This window comes from Diplotaxodon limnothrissa, linkage group LG12, assembly GCF_057381915.1.
Source record: "Diplotaxodon limnothrissa isolate DT_005_m linkage group LG12, D_limnothrissa_male_GT1.1, whole genome shotgun sequence".
NCBI classification, from domain to species: Eukaryota; Metazoa; Chordata; class Actinopteri; order Cichliformes; family Cichlidae; genus Diplotaxodon; species Diplotaxodon limnothrissa.
In genome coordinates, this window is record NC_140607.1 from 21,496,730 (window position 1) to 21,516,351 (window position 19,622).

A 19,622-nucleotide genomic window follows, 5' to 3' on the forward strand; every position below is an offset into this window, starting at 1 on the left:
TTCTCTGCAGTACCGTCTTCTCGGTTTTTGGACATCATCTACGTGCAGATCCTTTACATGGTGGCCTTGAGAAATGAAACAGGCCAATATGGACCTCAAAGTAAAAAATGACTTCAACAAACCCGTGACGATGCTTTTTGGGGGATCAAATAGTTCATCTAAATGAATATCACCGTTTCTACAGATCCCTTTGTGTCACACCGACAGTGAACTCACAAACCCCTGTCACTCAGTATCTAAATTAACTTCCCCCTCACACTATTTGAAGATGAAAACACACATACAATAAGCTCTCTCCACTAATGCACACCTGTGGCCTGAGAAGAAAAATACATTTCTGTTCTCACAAAACATGTTTTCCCCTTTTAAAGGAGACACATACCGACCACAAAGAAGTCCCTAACCCTCAGCAGGACCCACTGAAACAGGAAGAGAGCACTTGAGTTGGGATTTTTTGGGTAAGTGTGGCTTAAGGGGGTTGTCCACACTGAAGACGTATAAAGAGGCGCACATGGAAAGGCTGGGGTCAGTTCAAGGGCTAAAGAGAAAGAAAAGCAGCAGAGAGTAAAAAAAGATTTGAGCATCTTAGAAACTGGAGAGCTGCGAAGAAACAGGGGGAAAAGTACAAAGGAGAGGGGAGAGAGCAGTAGGTTTTTGGATGTGATGAGAGTGCACATTGTAAGTGAAGCTGTACACGATAAGAGGGGTCAAGAGGGAGAAAAACAGCGAAAAGCGAAAAGGTGATATACTGTTGGCCCTACAGAGGCGGCGTGTTTTCACTGGGAAACACAATGTGTGGGAAAATACTCTGAAAAAAAATTATCATCAGTGAGAGGTGGGATACCAGGTACAAATATTTTGGATCAAAGTAAGTGAACTGGCAAATCAGCAATTAGTTCTGTAATTCAAAATGAGAAAGGAAACAGCGTGCTCTGAAAAAAGCTGCGAGCTTCTGTTGGAAATATCTAAGACATGGTACGACAGAGCAACATCACAGGAGTGTCCCGCTCAGTGAAGATAACACACAGCAGTGCTAACAGATTAAAATTCACAGGAAATATCGAGATTTAAAATATCAAACTGTTCTTTTATTGCAGAGCTTTTAAATTGGGTAGAATAACAAAAGCTCCCAACACTGTGCAACAACTTTGACTGCACTCTTCTTAGCAGGCTCAAACACAATACCTTTAAATAGTGATAACCTTAGACAGGATGAAAATGTAAATAAATAGAGCGTTCAGGTTGAAGTGTCACAGTTTGGTGTTTGTGTGAATTAGTAGAGGATAATGCTGGAAGCAGCAGGTTAACATAATCAAGACAATCACAAGGAGGGAAGCTCAAAGTAAGACACACGAAGCCACTAATTATGAAGTAAAACAGGAAATAACAAGAGAACCCAAATAAAAGCACTGAGGAGGCAATAATGATAATAACCTGAAGGCAAAAACCAAAATATAGTGTCATAAAAACAAGAGTAATAAAAATAACAATAATCAAATCAGTGAAGTAAAATAAAAACAAATCAACCTTAAATAGAATCAAAACTTAAAATACTAAGACATAGAAAAGAAAAACCCCTCGTACATTAACTAATTGAAAAATATGTGTTCTTGATCCAATTTATAAATTGAAACGTCATTGTGAACATATCCAGGATGGACTTCTTTACACTAAGAGAAATCAAACCAGAACTAGACTTCTGTAGTAGCTCGTCTGGTTTACAATCCATCAGACTTCACAGACCTGTCACTGACCTCGACCTGTGCGCAAGTTTCACTCAAATCTGACCAATACCCTGGAAGAAATGGTGATTCTTAGTCTTCATCACTCCTTCAGCCAAATGAGCTAAAAATGTAGAGACTTGAGATCACTTTGAGTTCTGTGTTGGCCATGAATTAATATGATTTTGATAACACTGATCTGTATACTGTATACATACAGATTATTTGAATAAGGTGTAAATAGGAGTAGCGTACTGTCAGCGCTCTGCTGGTCAAACTATGTAATGACGCCTCATAACACACGATTTGAGAAAATGGGTACATTCACTCTGTGTTTTTGTTTTTTGCTCAGATAACTGATATTTCTTTGAATTATCAAATTATCATTGAACAAAAATTTATGAAACTTAAACCAGTTATAACAACAATAAACTGATTCATCACCAAAAACTAATACCAACTGTGATGAGTTGGTATTATTCCTTCTTACTTGCTTCAGTGCAGATAAATCTGTGGCAATCAAAACAAGCATCCTTTACTGAATTATATTAAACACTCGGTGGACACTTTATTCAAATGGCTGTTTGCACAAATACACAATCAGACAATCACATGGCAGCTACATGCATACGTGGTCGACGACACCTGCTGAAGTTCAAACCAAGCACCAAACTAACAGGTGCAATTTCCGTCCATTAAGAACAAAGTGAAAGTGAAGCTAAAATTCACACAGGCTCACCAAAATTGGTCAACGATTTCAGTTTCGATTTACAGATGGCAGCACGAGAATTTGGAGTGATCGACATGAAAGCATGGGTCAGCAAGCGTCAGACAATTGATGGTGATGATGTAAAGCTTCTTAGTAGCAACTGAACATCATTTAAATGCCGCAGCAGGCGCATGCCAATATCAACAGATTAAATAAGGAGGTCTATATATCCGTCAGCATCTCTCCGGATCATAAATGCCTGTATGCATCTGCAGAGGCAAAGGACGAAACTTACCTCTCCTCCCATTAAATCATTCATGACCCCGCAGTGCTGTGGACCACACAGTGCCAGACCTGCCTCCACTAATCTGTCTCCACTTTGACAGTAAGCGCACACACCATTAGACTCACTGTTTTAAGCTCTGCAGTGAAATACGGCTTCTTGGACAGCAATTACAAATGCTCATCCAAGCAGGTAGACATTCAAAAAACTCTCAGGCCGTCAGTGCTTATTTGTGTCTTCCTGCTCCGGCTCCATACACCTGTATCCTCCGCTCACCTCCCTGGCAGTATCCCTCAACAAAATGTCTAAATCTGCTCCTTGCTCTGATAGTCTCTTTCACTGCCTGGCACTTCCCTCACTATCAATCAGTCACACATGTCCATATTCATGAGGTCTGCAGAACATCTAGAAGGGCACACTGGGTACCAATCCATGGATGTTCCCTTAAATACCGTCCTTCTATTTCTGTTAGGTTGTCCTAAGAGCAAATGAACCTTCAAAGCCCTGCTGTCCTTAACTATGTGCTCAAAGACATTTTTTAATTCTGTATTTAAAACAAGAAACAACCCAGAGGAGAACCTTTACTTACAAAAAGCCATCACCACTCTGTCCTAAATAATATACTGTGGTTATTTATAGGATGCACCCAAGTTGTATATGCAGAAAAGATTAAGCCATGGGTTGAGTTGCAGAGAAATAGCGATGATTTACTAACAGTGAGGCAACTTTTGCACCATATGACAAATAAGTCACATCATTTAGATCATATACTGTCAAAATAGCCACTGATTTAAAGTCATTTATACGTATTAGAATCAGTCATCATTCCATTTAAAAAGTTTTACAGAACAACTCACTAAATATTCCATTTTGCTGAGGTTTTGGGGAAATTATATGAATTTTTAACTTCTTTACCCTTCCATCTTCCTGTCTATCAAGCCCATGACTGAACGAGTGCAGAAATCTTTAATGAATAATTGATGACTCTGCGTAACAGTATTGCAGAACAGCGTTGAATTGCTGCACTGGATCAGAGGGAGAGGCGGGTGTGAACACAGCTTGTGTGTGTACTGCACGCTCTGCTGGTATCTGGGGCAATGTGTGACACCGTGTGTGTCGGATAAAGATGGAGTCCTCCAGGCATCCTACGCAACACAACACAACGCAATCGATTCCTTGTGAAGGAAGTGCGAGTCCTTCACACTTCCTGTCCTCTCGCCGCATTTCGAAGATGATCTCTGACCCGGCTGAGAGCGAGTGACTGCATCACGCTGTGCTGTCAGACTGCTTTAGATCCCGACCAAGTCATAGTGAAGCTGAATGTAAACGAGCTCTGACCTCGCTCTGACCAGCAGAGGGAGCTAAGACCAGCTCATCCCCGCTATTAATCCATCCTCAAGGAATGAAATACGTCAATCCTGATAATCCAAATCACACACGCGCATTAGATGCAGTTTCTTCAGGCAATCAAGGACAAACATCTGGATGGCTCGCCAGATTTATAGCGCCGCATCTCAGTTGTGACACCACATTCATTTCAGTACACATCTCCCTCCAACTTCTATTGTTCTCAGACTCATCCATGCAGCACCATCTGAAAATGCAACTAAGAATATTTCTCATTAATCTTACTACAGATGTCTAAATTGCTGTGCTGAGCCGCATCTTTGGTGGCAGCGCATATATTCATCCTTACTTGCAGCCATACAGTCGGTTATTGTTGCACCCACATCAGTTCTAGTGTATGTAGGTAAAGAAGCTGAATTTGGTTGACAGTTTTAATCTTCCAGTGGTTCAATACGCTTCAGTTTTACAATAAATAACTTTGCTGTGGACAATATATATTTTCATCAGGTTTACTAAAGTTTAGAAAAACAAAACTTAAAACAGATAAATATGACACCAGTGCTGTCAGCTCACAACAAACAAACAAACAAAAAATCCCAAACTGTGCCTAACATTACAGAGTTATTTGGGATTAAAACAGTTTAAGCCACACAGAAAGGATTTTCACTCAGCAGAACTGCTTGCTGCACACCGAGGAGATTTTCACACTCACGCATACACCTCTGCTAAGTAGTGAGGTATTCTGAGCACATTACACAACAGCAGGGCTGAAGTTCAAGGATGTTACAAGCGTGTAAAAAAAACTAGCATGCGAATCCCGAAAATAAGCACACAGAGGAAATACTGAATCTAGTTCATATTTGGACATTTGGTTCAAATAAGTGAAAGTACACACTTAAAGCTCAAGTTGAGAATTTAACTGGTTTAGCCCAGCTGCATGCTGTCAGGTTTACTATATCGTGCAGTCTGGCACATTAATATTCAGCTCGATGTGACGCATGAGAGAAAACAGGAATCCTGTTAAATATAAATAAGTTATCGAGATAGAAAAGGTTTGAAGAATACTGAGAAAAATGAAAGATCGGAGAAAAGGGTGATGGGGGAAATGGAGCAGTGAAAACAAGGGAGTAAGTGTTGCGATAGATTCAGTTTCATCGACTCAGCAAAATGCAGAACTGACTGGGATGAAGTGACGGTGCGGGATGTGGGGCAGGAAAACTGGTGAATGATGGGAGAACAGCAAGTCTGTGAGGGAAGTTTTTTTATGATAACCTTCAGCTTCCTGAGCAAGGACAAACACGAGAGATGAAGGATAACATGAGAGGGACATCGATGCATTTTGCATTTTAAACTGACAGTTTAAAAAATTTCACAGTCAATAAATAAAAATAATAAATGCTGAGTCTCGTTTAAAGTACTAAACACTACCTACACAATCTCAGACACTAAAGTGAAGTCAGATATCTGGTTTATTCAACCAGCTGGCTTAGCCTCAGTAATATCAGTTTTTTTACACCATGCCAAATTTACCACTAATAACTCTATTTGGGAATCACGAATACTCTAATGTAGAACTTATTTTGGCATTTATTGTAGATTCAAACATTTGATTAAAGAGAACAATTGATGTGTTTTGTGACAAGCTGGTAGTAACACTGGCACTAAGTAACCTTTGGTTCTTTGCCAAGCTGTCTGCTATGTGCAGACACAACACCAGTTTATCCCCTTGAGTTAGGTGGGGGTTTTTTAATGCTTGAATGATTCATAGGAGAGTCTTAATTGGTTTAACAAATGAACAAAAAAACCATTCCCCTGAATGCCCTTTGAGGGACGTTCGGAAAGCCTGGAGAATTATTGTTCAGTACGGCTTCGACAGATCACAAGAAAGTCTGGCTTCTTGGAACTGTAGTGGCTCAAGACTTTTGCACAGTACTGTCTCTGTATGTATCTGTCTGTTGAACATGGGGTTTTGCACTATGTAAGTGAGTGCATGTTTGAGCAACTCTAGGTAAATATGTATCTGTGTAAGTGAATGCATGTTTGCATATATAAATTCTAAGCATGTACACAGGTATGAATGCACATGTGGGACAGGTTGTTTGAAAGGAACGACTCAGTAAATGACTGTTGTCATTTACTAATAGAGAGGAAGACGTAGACCTATACAAGTTTATAGCTCTTCCCTTTCAAGTATAAAATTTGATTACATATACAATATCACCCTTTTCCCTAACAAATATGAATTACATTTTGTTCTTTTAAATATTCTGAATAAACTTTATATATTAGGTTTATAGTAGAAGACTGAACTGTACAGCTGGCTCATTCGATTAAGTCATGAAATTGTCTTAGATTAATTTTGTCCATCAGCTTATGAGTGAATCATTTGATCTCTGAGGAGAACTGCTCCCATGGAAAGGCAGCTCTATACAAAGTTTTTATATTGTTTATCTAAAGCTCACGAGTTAAAGCGCTTACAGCAGTAACACCAGACTTTGTATACCCATCTTAACCATTACAAACATTTACCAAAGATGTCAGTCATATGTGTTCAGTAGATACAGACATGAGCTCCGTGAGCTTTTTATTCCATGACTATCTGCCACACGCTCTACAATTGGAAAGAATATACAACATGCTCACTCTCATACTTTCTCAAGCCTTTCACCAATATGTAGCAATTAAAGGTCTGTGCCTAAGGAAGTGCTGAGGCCAAATTCAAAGTGCTCTATGCTCTGACAAACATTTTCTCCATTACCACCACACTAACTGTCCTGCACTGCTTAAGGCTACACTATATTGATTAAGACTCTGTAAGGGAGGAAAGGATGAAAAGAATAGTGGCTGCAGAAGTGAGGCAGTCTATGAGTAGACTAAAAAAAGAGCGGAAAAGGAGATGGGGACACGATGAATGTAGCGTCGTCTGTATCTAACTCCAGCCATCAATAAAAATGAGCAAGAGTTCTTTATGGATCTGTCAGGCTCTTTGCATGCCGGTGAACAAACCAGATTTTCAGTGCTGCATGTAGTTGTGATGGCACTCTGCTATGGATGTGTGGCTAAGAGCATGTAATGTTAGTGTGCAGGCAACATTTAGAGGACTGCGTTTCTGTGTTTCTGACAGACATAATTAGATCCGTCACTGGGCCAGCTGTTGCCGTTCAGCAGGGTCAGGATCATGCCCCCCCCACACACACACACACACACACACACCCAGAGTAGCAGAGCGATCAAGAGAAGGTAGATCAAACTATCACTGAGAGCAGAAGTTTAGCTTTACTTTCATTTTAAGGACTTTATTCACAAATAGCTTGAAAAGGATTCTTGAAAAAGACTCTTATGGATACGGGCATTTTTAAAATCATGATTTATTAAGAAGAAGTGAGCTGTAGAAGTGGGAATCCAGAAATTATCTGAGGAACACAAAGTGAATGAGATATCATCTTTTCTATCATGATTAGAAAGTCTCTACATTAACACTAGGTGGCGACGTCCAACTCCATTACAGAGCACTGTGCTGACTAAGGGCTGGCTGACAGTAGACGTGTGTGTGTGTGTGTGTGTGTGTGTGTGTGTGTGTGTGTGTGTGTGTGTGTGTGTGTGTGTGTGTGTGTGTGTGTGTGTGTGTGTGTCTCGAGTCTACAAACATGTGTGCTTACATGTGATCAAGTACGAGGTGCTGCTGACCTTGTAAGGATGCTGCACACATGCAGATTCTCCTTCACCCTGAGCTGATACCAGTAAAGTGTCCAAGGACTCACCGCCCTCCTCCTCAGCCCAAGCCGTAATTAACAGTGTACTTTTGAGGATGGGTTAAAGGCAGCTTAAACAATATAACATATAAGATCTAAAGTTTTACAAATGTGTGTTGTGGGAGTCGATTATTCCCCGTCTACACACACCACACTTCCGTTTTCCTGCTGACAGAAAACACCAGGCTGTCGTTACAGTAAAAGTGACTCCATCCCTCCCTCCTTCCTCTCACTGTTGCTCACTTAATCTCCCTCGCTTCACTCTCTCTCTCTTTCTCTTAATGTGGATCTATAGAGTTTAGCGCAATCTCAGAAACTGAGAGAGAAGAGAGGGAGCTGTTAGGAATCGAATCCATGATCTTGCAGGGTTGCAAAATGCTGCAAGCAACTGTGGCAGAGAGCGGGGAAGAGGGTAGGGGTAGTGGTCTGCACTAAAAGGGGGGAAATGGTAATGGGATGGATGGAGGAATTTACTCTAGCAGGGACGAAGAAGAGAAAGGGGGTGGACACCTTGCTCTGCATTTACTCAAGAAAAATCTCTGGGGTCAGCCAATTAGAGGCCGGGTGACACCGCTATCCTCCCAGCTAGCCTGTAAATCCTGCTCCACAAGACAACCCACGTGCCTCTGTTCAATGAACACATGGCCTCGTAAAGAGACACACGAGCAAGAAAACAATTAAACACATAGACATTAAAAAATAAAAAATAAAAAATCAGTTCTAAGTAAATAATGAAATCACACAAATATGGCCAAATATGAATTCAAGTCAACATTTAATAGGATCACTACCATAGCTGCCCAAACCTGCCACGGTACTATGGGTGACTGTAATATGACTGTGACGTGTGTTTACATGAAAATAGTGCATTTGAAAACTAGACAATGACAAGCAAAAGTTATTTTAAGAATATTTTGCACATTTATAGGAAAATAATAAAATAATATCACATTTTTTCTACTAATCAGACTCTTCACTAAAGTCATTGCTAAAGTAGCCTTGGCAGCTATGACTGTTTTTCTTGGGAATGATCATACAAGCTTGCACTCTTCTGTTTCAAGTTTGCGTCATTCACCTTGAACTGCTCATGCTTGTAGGGGTTGAGCACTGGTGTCGGTGTACAGACATTTTTCAGTCTCTCAGGAAGTGATGCCGGGCGTAAACCACTCCATATGTGTTTTACTTGTGGTCATTGTCTTGTTGAATATAAACCTTCACAGCTGTCTGACATACCTACCTCTTCACAAAAAGATCGCCAATAAGGATTTATGTATATTTTTCCTTCTGTCCTCACTAGTCTCCTGACCCCTGTCGCAGAAAAGCATCCCCACAACGCGATGCTGCCACTGCTGTGCTTGGAAGCAGGGATCGTATTGATGAAGTGATGTTTGGTGCCAGGTTTCCTCAACACACAGATGTCTGCAGGCTCCCAGCAGCGTGTCATGTGCCATTTTGTTAGCAATAGCGTCCTTTTGTCCACTCTACATGCCCTGATGATTCTATAAGGGTCTCCCATCTCCACAAAGGGTATGCGCAGATCATGACCCTTGGTTTTGGTTTCCTGTCTTGCCTGATTAATCAGTTTGGCTGGGCAGCAATAGAAAGACCGATGATTCCTATTTATCTCTTATTTGCAAATAACAGAGGACTACCTTTCAATACAATCCTGTCTTCAATCTGTCACAGACAATCAAGTGTGATTGTGAGAGATTTCTTTCTTTCTTAACTATGTGCATTAAAATCATTTAGTTACAGGTGTCTGTAAGTTACAGAAGTATCATAAAGACCATTAATAAAAATAGGATTATGATTATATGAGGATTATTTTCAATGAATATATCTAAACACATCAAGAAGGTATTTTAGCTTTGTCTGTTTTAAAATAAGTTTAAAAAAGGGGGGGGGGGGGGATGTTAAAATGACTGAATGCAGTGTGGATATCTAATTGGATACATTTGTTTGTGTTTGCCAGCATTTAGGTATGTAAACGTCGGCGGTTTCTGCACCATTTCACACCATTAACATGTGTTGTACTGACACCGTAACTCTACTGTGAGTGGCGATGATTAGAGCTAGTGCTTACCAAAGAAATATTCCCTTAGAGAAAAATGCATAAATATTTCATCACAAACGTTAACTTAGTTCTTTTAGAGCTTTTAATCACATGAAATAATCTTCCCTAGTAGATTGAGATGCTTAAGTGGAAGTGTAAACATCTGTTTACAATGCTTAAATGTAAACAGATGTTTTCAATTTTTTATCATCCAAGGATGATTGTGTTATAAACCAAAAAAACTCCAGGGTGTTAAATTGACCTTATGTTAGAATTTTTTAAAAATTTGTTTCTTTGGTAGCTCCGATCAATATTTTACAGGCTTGTAAATTACCCAGAGTAATCACTGTACTCGAATGGAAGTAAAAATATTTGCTGTTTCAAAGGTCAAAAATATTCTTATTCTCAAACTTTTACCAGTCAGTTTATGAATATCAGGAAAATGTGGGCTATAATAATAAGAGCTTTTAATACCAGTTTTGGATACAAGAAACGTGGAGCTAAATCCAAAACGGAGTTTGCTTTGCGATCCAAATGCTCGTGTCTGATCAAACAAAAACACTTCCCTTTCAGTGTAAAACTGTGGCGCTAGCATTTTAGCATCAACACATTTGTACCTTGTACACAAGTGTGAGACTGATTAGTGAAAAGAAATAACACCATGGCCAAATGGATTGTCTGTGCTTTAACACTGAGTTTTTGAGTATTTGAAGAAGTTTCTTTTCTTTTCGGTACTCTCTGGTTTCTTTAGGTTTTGTTTGTCTGTAGTTGTATTTACTGATAGGTTATACTTGAGTCCTAGTTACTGTTTCCATGTGTGGAGATTTTTAGTGCTTTGTGTGTTTCCCTCTGTGTCTTCCTCCTGTGTCTTTCTGCTTAATTTACGTTACTCACGAGTCTGTGTTTCCTTATTTACTTCCTCTTTTAGTTTGAAGTTATTTGTTTCTTGCATTCCCCTTTATTTCCCATCTTGTCTCCTTGTAATGGATTGCAGTCACCTGTGTGATTACCCTCATCTGTGTCTCATTCCCCTGGATAGTTCCACTTCCCTGATTACCCTTGTGTATAAATCGTCCCGTCTTTCCTCTCAGTCTCGTCACAGAGTCTGTTTCCCCCTCCTCTGTGTTTTCCTGCATTACTCCAGCATTTCTGAGAATTTACCTTTGTTTGTTTGACTATTACATCAGCCAAACAAACAACTTGCTTTCTGTTCATCCCGTCATCCCTCCTGAGTGTCTGCATTTGTCTCTCACTCTACATATGAGATCATCCATATAAACATAAGAATTATAAAAGAACTGTTACAGACTCAGCAAAGAAAAAAAGTACAGTACCTAAGTAAGTCTGAATGAAGGTTATTATGGCTGTGCCGTGTGTCACGTTTTGCTCTCAGATTGATCAGTGTCCATTCTCCTGGAGAGGAGAGCAAAACTGTGCATGCTGGGTGGGGTGAGAATTAAAGAGCAACAAATCAAAGTGACACCACTTTCCCTCCAGGGGATTCAGATGAAGAGGGTTACGAATGGCTAAGCTTTTAATAACAGGTCCATGATGCTACAACGCCGCAATGACACACGAGGATCAGATGACTCAAGAAATCTGCACTCCACTCAGTAAGATTTGTCATAAGGGAGCATATGGCGATACTCTGAGACACCAGCCAAGGCCTGGTCTTGTACCATCTTCATATCTAACTCCAAAAGAACACTTACTAAAAGAAAACCTTGAGCCCTTGTTGGGCTTTTTTACCATACTACATTTTATACCACCTGCAGGTTTAATCCAGTCAGAAAATTCAGAACCCAAAGTTCAGAACTCAATCTTCTCCTGCTCATCTTATTAAATGAACCAGACATTCTCTATTGTCCGCACTCAGAGAACGGGAACAGAGAATTATAGCTGGGAAGCTATGCCGCTGTAATGACCTAGTGTACCTCTGTGTTTTGAATTGAATTATTTCTCTTCCCTCCGGTCGACAGAAAAAAAAACAAGAATCATCATATCAATTGGGTAAATAAGACACCAGCCATCCAATCCAGAGGAAAAAGGTGCAGAGTCACCCTGGGGTCACCCACAGTCCTCTGATATTTCACTCCTTTTTTGCTTTCACTATCCTTTTCTCCGGCTCTAACCCTTGGCTATATTCCTTCAGTTTTATCACTCATCTTCACACCAAACATTCACAAACAGTCACAGACACATATGGTGCTTCCCACACACACAAAGCAATTTGACATGTTTACCATAAACAGACAAACACACATCTTTTAGCTAAAGTCTAAAAACTGCATGCTTACAATGACAATCTAAGATGCTGATGCTAACGCTGTATGATGTTTACAACATTGGCCATGTTAGTTTGGTATTAAAGCATGCTAGCACTGCTAACAAGAGTAAGTTGCATACTTAACTGAAGTTTACACCAAAATAAATTCCATCAGTATATATAGGCCTACTCTTAAATAAAAACTATAAACATCAGATTGCCACTAGAGAAAAAGTCAGTAATTACTGTCCTCATGTGAACATGAACTGCAAACTTCATTTACAAAACAGATGAAGATGCATTAAACTGCATTAAATTAAATTACACATGGCTAGTTTTGTAAAACTCAAACATGCAGGACGAATAAAATCTTTTTCTACTCGACAAAGTAAAACAAATCAATATTGTAAATGATAGGCTGCACATTGCAGAGGCTCTCATACATCTCACTGTATGAGATGCTGCAGAGTCTGAGGATATAAAGGCAGGAATCCGAGTACCTGGACATGAAACCGCACTAAGCTCCCTATCCCACCCCCTGTCCTTTCCTCTCTCCTCTCCCTCATCAGCAAGAAGGAGCTTAAAGGGAAAGAGCCTGGGTTGGGTAGCGGGCACTGAAAGCTTTCCCTTTTCCACAACAAGCTGTCCAGCAATGACTATCACATTCCTCTCCGAGGGTATCACCTCATTCTCTCTCTCTCTCGCTCTTATTTGGGAATGATGAGGATCCATTTCAATAACCCCGATCTCTCAATTCCTGTTTCAGGCAGTTACGTAACGGCTGCACTATCAGAATAACAATTGAGAGAAGAGATTAGCGCAATCGGCCAAGGAGGGTGATAGAGAGAAGATGGGGGGGGGGGGCTGAGAGGAAAATCTAAGGAAGCCCCTCTCAATATGACACATCACTTCATGTGCAGAGGGAGCATAAGCACACAGAGATGCTGCTGCTCGCACTGCAGTCCTACGTGTCAGCTCAGCTTCATTTACAATCATCAGCCAGGCAACACACCAATAAATGGTCTCTGCCTCCCAGGCTTATGGTGATTATCAAAAACATGCATCAAGCTTTTGTTTCTTACAGCAGGTGCAGATGATTGTGTCATCCTTTTTTTTTTTACCCAAATGAAAGAATGAATCACGGCAGTGAGGTTGAAGCTGGCAACACGGTGAGAAATCTTGATCCCTCATCAACAATTTAAAAATATCCACGGGCTTTGGAGTTTGAGGGAAGCCGAACTCCTGCAGGGATGAGTGCCTGCTGGATGCTTGATGCTATTTTACTCGTGTTCACTCAATTATTTTTTTCTATTTTAACAAAGAATGGATGCCATCTTTTTTGTGTAGGGGAGCTTTCCTCTCTAATGAACCTGAAAGAGTGTGCTTGGGTATTTGCTTTAAGAGTCACTTAGTCTCTGCTAGGTCATAAATAAATTTCATCATGTTAAAGGGGGAGAAAGGGGGAAGCAGAAGGCATTACTTGGTGAATTGGCATCACGTGCCCCATTCCTGCTTTAATTAAAGGAAAGTAGGTTGCGGCTCCTGGCCACCCTGCCCCAGCAGTACTTGCTGTATAGCTGAGAGCTGGACTCAGTCAGGCTCATTCCAAGGCTCCATCAACATGACTGAGTGCCTCAGACTCGGCCTGCTGAGTCATCTGTCTGAGGGGTTCCACAGGGCCACCCGGGCCGCAGACCCGCACACACACACACACACACACACACACACACACACACACACACACACACACACACACACACACGTATTATACTGGATTAACACACATACAGACATGCCTGAAATTTGAGTTTCATGGTCTAATACAATGATACCATAAAGCAGTTCCCTGTCGCGACCGGTTGGGTATGACAGGAGGAAGAAAGGACATAAGACTCGCTATTGAAGAGAGCCAGAGATTAATAAAAACTAATGATTAAATGCAGATTATAGGTATGTAAACACATGGTGAGTGAAAAAGGTGAGTGAAGAAGACACACTCAGTGCATTATGGGAATCCTCCAGCCTTTTACACTTATTGCAGTGTTATTATTGCAACTAAGGAAGGATTAAGGGTCACCTGATCCAGCCGTAACTTTCAGCTTTGCCAAAAAGGAAGGTTTTAAACCTAATCTTGAAGTATTTAGACTCCAAACTGGGAGCTGGTTCCACAGAAGAGGGGCTTTAAGGCTGAAGGCTCTCCCTCCCATTCTGTTTTGGAATAAAACCAGCAGAGAAGAGCTCTATTGGGGTAGTACTAGGAGGTCTTTAAGGTAAGAATGGGCCTGATTATTCAAGATCTTATATCTGAGGAGTAGGATTTTAAATTAGTTTCTGGATTTAAAATATTGGAGTATTTTTTAAACTGCTCATCTCCTTAGCCTTCTCAAACACTGGGCTAAAATGGCTTGTTGATTAGAGAGGTCAGAGGAGGATGGCCATACTAATTGCAGGTGGAAGAAAAGTGACAGAATTACATCTACAGGAAAACACAACAAAAGTTTACAAAGTGCCTTGCAGAAATTAGTCAATAAATAACAGTTTTTGTGCTATCCTTAGTGTTTAACTCTTGTCTTTGCCTTGAGGTGGTAACCAGAGACTTCAGGTGGTTATTAAACACCAACTCTGGTTGTCCAACACTTTGACTGTCAGGTAGGAAAAAAGATACACAAAGTTTAAGATTTTAAAGTGGACCATTTGGGATACGTTCACCAATAGGTGTACCAGGCTATGACAGTCACACAATCAGGTTCTTTTACTCTGACTTTGATTTTCTAGCTTCAAACATCTGACATCAAAGCAATAAGTTGTCTGCTTCAGAATAAGTACATTTCGGTTTATCACAATAACTTCACTTTGATCACAGCAGCTGTGGTAAAGGCACACAGGGATGATCAGCAAACAGGTGCTAGACCTGGTACTGATGGGCTTAGTTGCTTCTGCAGCACCTCTGCCTCTGCACGTCTGCCACACATAAACCCCATCAAGGGCTCTGCTTTCTCTTCAGGTGGGGAGGGTAAGGGATTTTGGAGGGCAGACAGAGACAGGGCTGGAATGCTGATCTACTGCTGCCTTTTCTGTTTTACACAAAAATTGTAGCATGAACATGGGGCACCGAGGTAGCACTTTCAACACTGCAATACTCCCAGGCAGCCATATCAGCTGCACAAGTGCTGCATTTTGAAGAACTCTACGCTGCAGAATTTTAGTCCTAGGACGGCTGATGAGCTGCTACAATAGAAATCTGCAACCAAGACAGTGTTAGACTATATACATGACAAAAAAGCCATACATTTTGACCACACCTTTTTACCCATGTCTGAGCAGCAGCACTACAAGGTAAACGGATGATGGGTAAATCCTCAGCTCCTCTGGACTATGAGAGCTATAAAAGCCATATGTGAACACCGGTGATGTTGTTGGTGGGGCGAGTGTTTTTTCTTGTTTTATGTCAGAAATAAATACAACTTGGGGTTTTGAACTGTTGGTTTAAACAAAGACATCTGATAGCCAGCGCATACGCTTGGCACCTTACTTGATCTATAAATGTCCAGTTAAGCAATGATAGCTTAGATATTTCTCTAATTTATAGAGATTTACAATCAGTGATGTGATAAACAGTTACTCCCAGTAAATGTTGATTCAGACATTAAGAAGCTGACTTCTGTTGTAATTTTTCTTTCCGTTCCTGGTATGCAAAGGTAAATTTTGAAGTTTTGATTTGACTTCTATGACAATAAACTAAATAAGTGAAGTGACTCATAATAACTAACAGTGCTTAAAGGCAACGAGGAACAAGGAAAATGGATTTCAATGCACAGGGTTACAGCTCTAAAAATCATCCTGAATGGATCCAGTGGGTACATTAACCATTTGAGAATTAATAAGTGATCCCATAACGTCGAAAATTACTAAGTAAATCAACAAATTATCAGAAAAAGTCCAACTTCAATTCGCTTAGTTGATCTTTTTGTTAGGAAACTACAATTACAGTAGATGTTACATTTTTAATCTTCTCATAAATGCAAGAATACTTTATGATAATTAATATCAAAAGTGCAATATCAAAACTGATTCAATCTTTGAGCACTTAAGACTGTTTTTGATCAGGATGCTGTTAAAGCAGAGATACTAAAATGAAAAGATAAAAACAAAAATTGCATTTACAGGAAAAAGCTTTTACTCATCTGCTACTACAATTAAGCTGAAAATATATTTTCCATGCAAGGGAAAATAAGGCTAATAACTATAAATGAATAAATAAAAGGACGTTTTATCTTTAATACCCATTTAGATATACACTAAATTTCCAATGTTTTTTTTTCAGTGAACTTGGAGCAGTCCTTAAACTCTAGAAATGTAAACAGCCCACACTAAATGCACTGTCTGGTGTCCAAGCAATGCAACAAACCACTATTTCATACTTCAGGGCCACTGTCACCAGTTCAGCCACTTCACATTAAAGCAGGTATAAATGTAGATACAAACGCACACATTGAATGAGGTGAAAAGAGGTGCTGACTGGGACAATGGGGCTTTGTTCACATCCTGACAATGCTCATTTTTCAAGAGGAGCAAACTCATCAATAAAAGTAATTTGAGGACAACATTATAAACTGCTCAGCAACTGACCAGTTCTGCATAATGCCACTACACTGAGAAGCCAGTTAAAAATGCACTTTCACCCTTTAATGACGAGGACAGATCATTGTGTCCTCACTGGGACACGGTGGGAACAATCATTAAGGTCAACGTACGTCAAACCACCCAAAACATCTAAAAATTGAACCAACACGGAAGATAAATATAACAGTTATGTTTTTAAAGACAAATAAATAAATGTTGCTAAAAACTGATGCAATTATACTCAGTAGACTCAAAATGTACCCAAAGAGCAGTGAACATTGCCTCCCTTTCAGAGCTTTGTACTCCGTCTATTAAAGTAAAAATACCCAAAGAACAATAAATGATCCTTTACACCATAAACTGAATCACTCCTTAATCAAAGAAGCTAAGAGTGAGTTTTCATACAAACAAATGTTTGATTAAATTGCCCCCAAACTCTTGCTTAAAGGCAGCCGGAAAAATATGATGATCATTCATGAGTGTTAAATGTTCAGAAATAAAAAATGCAGTCCTGCCACAAAGAGTTGACCTTCTGTACAAAGCAAGGATAGAAGCACTCCTGAGCCACCAAAAAAAAGAACAGGTGTTGGCTGGTTTCTTTGTTAGCTACAAAGTGGGATAAGGAATAACACTCACTGTATTACAGAGTGCAGAAACTGAAGAGGTAGCTACACGCATCAGAAAGGAAACAAAGGAAGATGAAGGGAGAAGAGAATTTCCCCAGTGTTAACATCTGTTCCAGAAACCAGGAATGCTATAAGCCGGTGTTTAAAAAAGGAAGAGAGATTGAGAGGGGAGGTGGAAAGGAGTGAGGAAGCTTATTTGAAAGACTTAAGCTGCATGGTTACGTAAGTGATATGGGATCCTCTGAAACTACACTCTTTCAGTCAAAGTTATTCTGCATTAGCACCGTCAGACATCTCGTCCATGTTTCGTCCAACGGTTAGAGCTGCAGGCTCTCTCTTCTTAAACCTCATCCTTCCAGACATGCATACGCTGCACTCACTCACACACATACACATACTAAACATGCACAAAGGCATCTGTGCACTGGCATTCACCCTCTGGTTGTAATGTCCGTGTGTAGCTATTAAGTACAAAGGCTGTGTAAATATACACATGTAGCCCTGTGCTGTATCGGGTCTTGATGAGTTAAACAGGTGAAGAATGTGATGAAACTTTAACTCCAGAGTCATTCCTTTGCATCAGTCACTGCAGGCTACGCGGTGCCGTGTGTGTCTGTGCAACGAGTCTGACTCTCCAACAAAAACAGTTAAATAGCGAGCCCCTGCTGACAGAAAACCACCCAGGTGTATCTGAGTCATACCACCTTCCATTCACCTAAAGCTGTCTCTGTTTTCCTCTGTGTCTTTTTCTCAAATACACCTAATAACCTTGTCACCCTACCTGTATAGAACACACACAAAAAAAGAAAGAAAAATCGGATCCGTATATCAGCCTTACAGTCCTGTCTTCCTTCTGTGGGAGAGTGGAAGCTGTACTGTGTTCCTGTCTCTACTGCATCAGCATCAGATTGGTTTACAGCCAGCCTGGCACAGAGCTGGCTCACAGGGCGGCTGGACTCGGTTACCGAGGACCAATTTGCCATCAATACACAATCTGCGGATGACTCATTTGCATTAATGAGTTTGAGCAAAAGGCGACAAGCAACCAGAGGCATAAAGTAGACTGGATGATATTTCTCTGCAGTCGGTGACTGGCGGAGCAAAGATTTATTGTTTACAACGAACCTTGCCAGCTCTGCCTGGTACTTCTCAGTCAGAAGCCTGCAGGTACTGCTCTGCAGTAATTACAGTGCCACACAGAGAAAATAATGGACAGAAAACAAGAACATGCTTTTGGAAAAACAGGCAGGTTATGGTCCTCATGGAAGATCAGCACTTTAGTCAGATTTTTGCTCACTAATACCTTACTGCAGTGTAAAAAAAACGAAAGAAAAAAGAAGAGACGGAGCACAAGACAGAAATGTGAAGAGGGACTGTCACACAGTGAGAGATAGAGTACTACTCTGCCTTATCAGACGGCTCAGACAGGACAGTCAATAAAGCAGGTATAAAGCAGTCCAGAGGAGTAGGAAAGCATGCAGTGTGTTATAACGTTTCCCCGTGTCTGTATGCACAGGACATACATGTGTGCAGGGAGACTGTGTACACACAGTAGAAACACGCTCATCACCAGGTTTCCATGTGTGCCCCAGCACCCCTGACCATAGCATGACAGAAGAACAAGAAGAAGTGAGGGGGGCGTCTCAACCTTCCTGCCCCCTTCTCCAGGCTACACCTCCCCTCCTCACGCCAACCCCATCGCCCCACCCCACCCCTGACTACCCCACCTGTGAATATCCCAGTACCTTGCGCTTTTTATCCCGTGACCGACTCCTCTTTTTGGCCCTCTCCTCCTCCTTCTCTTTGCGCTCCTGCTCTGCTAGAGCTTCTAAATCCTTGTTCTTACGAAGATGTTTGGCCGCTTGTGCCATGGCGTTGGTAGTCGGGGTCTCGGTGGCGTTGGCGTGTCCAGATCTTACAGCAGTGGTTTGCGGGTCGACGGCACTGGCACTTTACCTGGCGTGGGCCAACACTAGCGCTGCCGCTGTGTGCTCCTCTATGGCCCTGCAAAGTGTGCGAGCGTGCTCACCCTCTGCCTCCTCCTCCTCTTCAGCAGTGCAGTCACACACACACAAACACACCGGCAGTCCTCATCCGTCTGCTGTGGGATGCTACTGCAGCGCAGCTCTCTTTCGCTCTCCCTCCCTCTCTCTCTCTCCCTCCTGCTTTGATGCTTGCACTCTCCTGCTCTCTCACTTCTTCCGTTCAATTCCTCTGCTCTCCTCCTTTCTGGTCTCCATTC

General features: G+C 41.0%; 1 protein-coding gene across 1 annotated transcript in view; it reads right to left on the reverse strand.

The window, feature by feature from the left end:
* Window positions 1-19,251, reverse strand: part of ank1a (ankyrin 1, erythrocytic a) — an 82,866-nt gene extending 63,615 nt beyond the window's left edge. Inside the window, exon 1 of the mRNA XM_085367320.1 lies at window positions 19,126-19,251. Coding sequence (XP_085223446.1) covers window positions 19,126-19,251 — 126 coding nt within the window. The remainder of the gene's footprint in view (window positions 1-19,125) is intronic.
* Window positions 19,252-19,622: the final 371 nt, after the last annotated feature.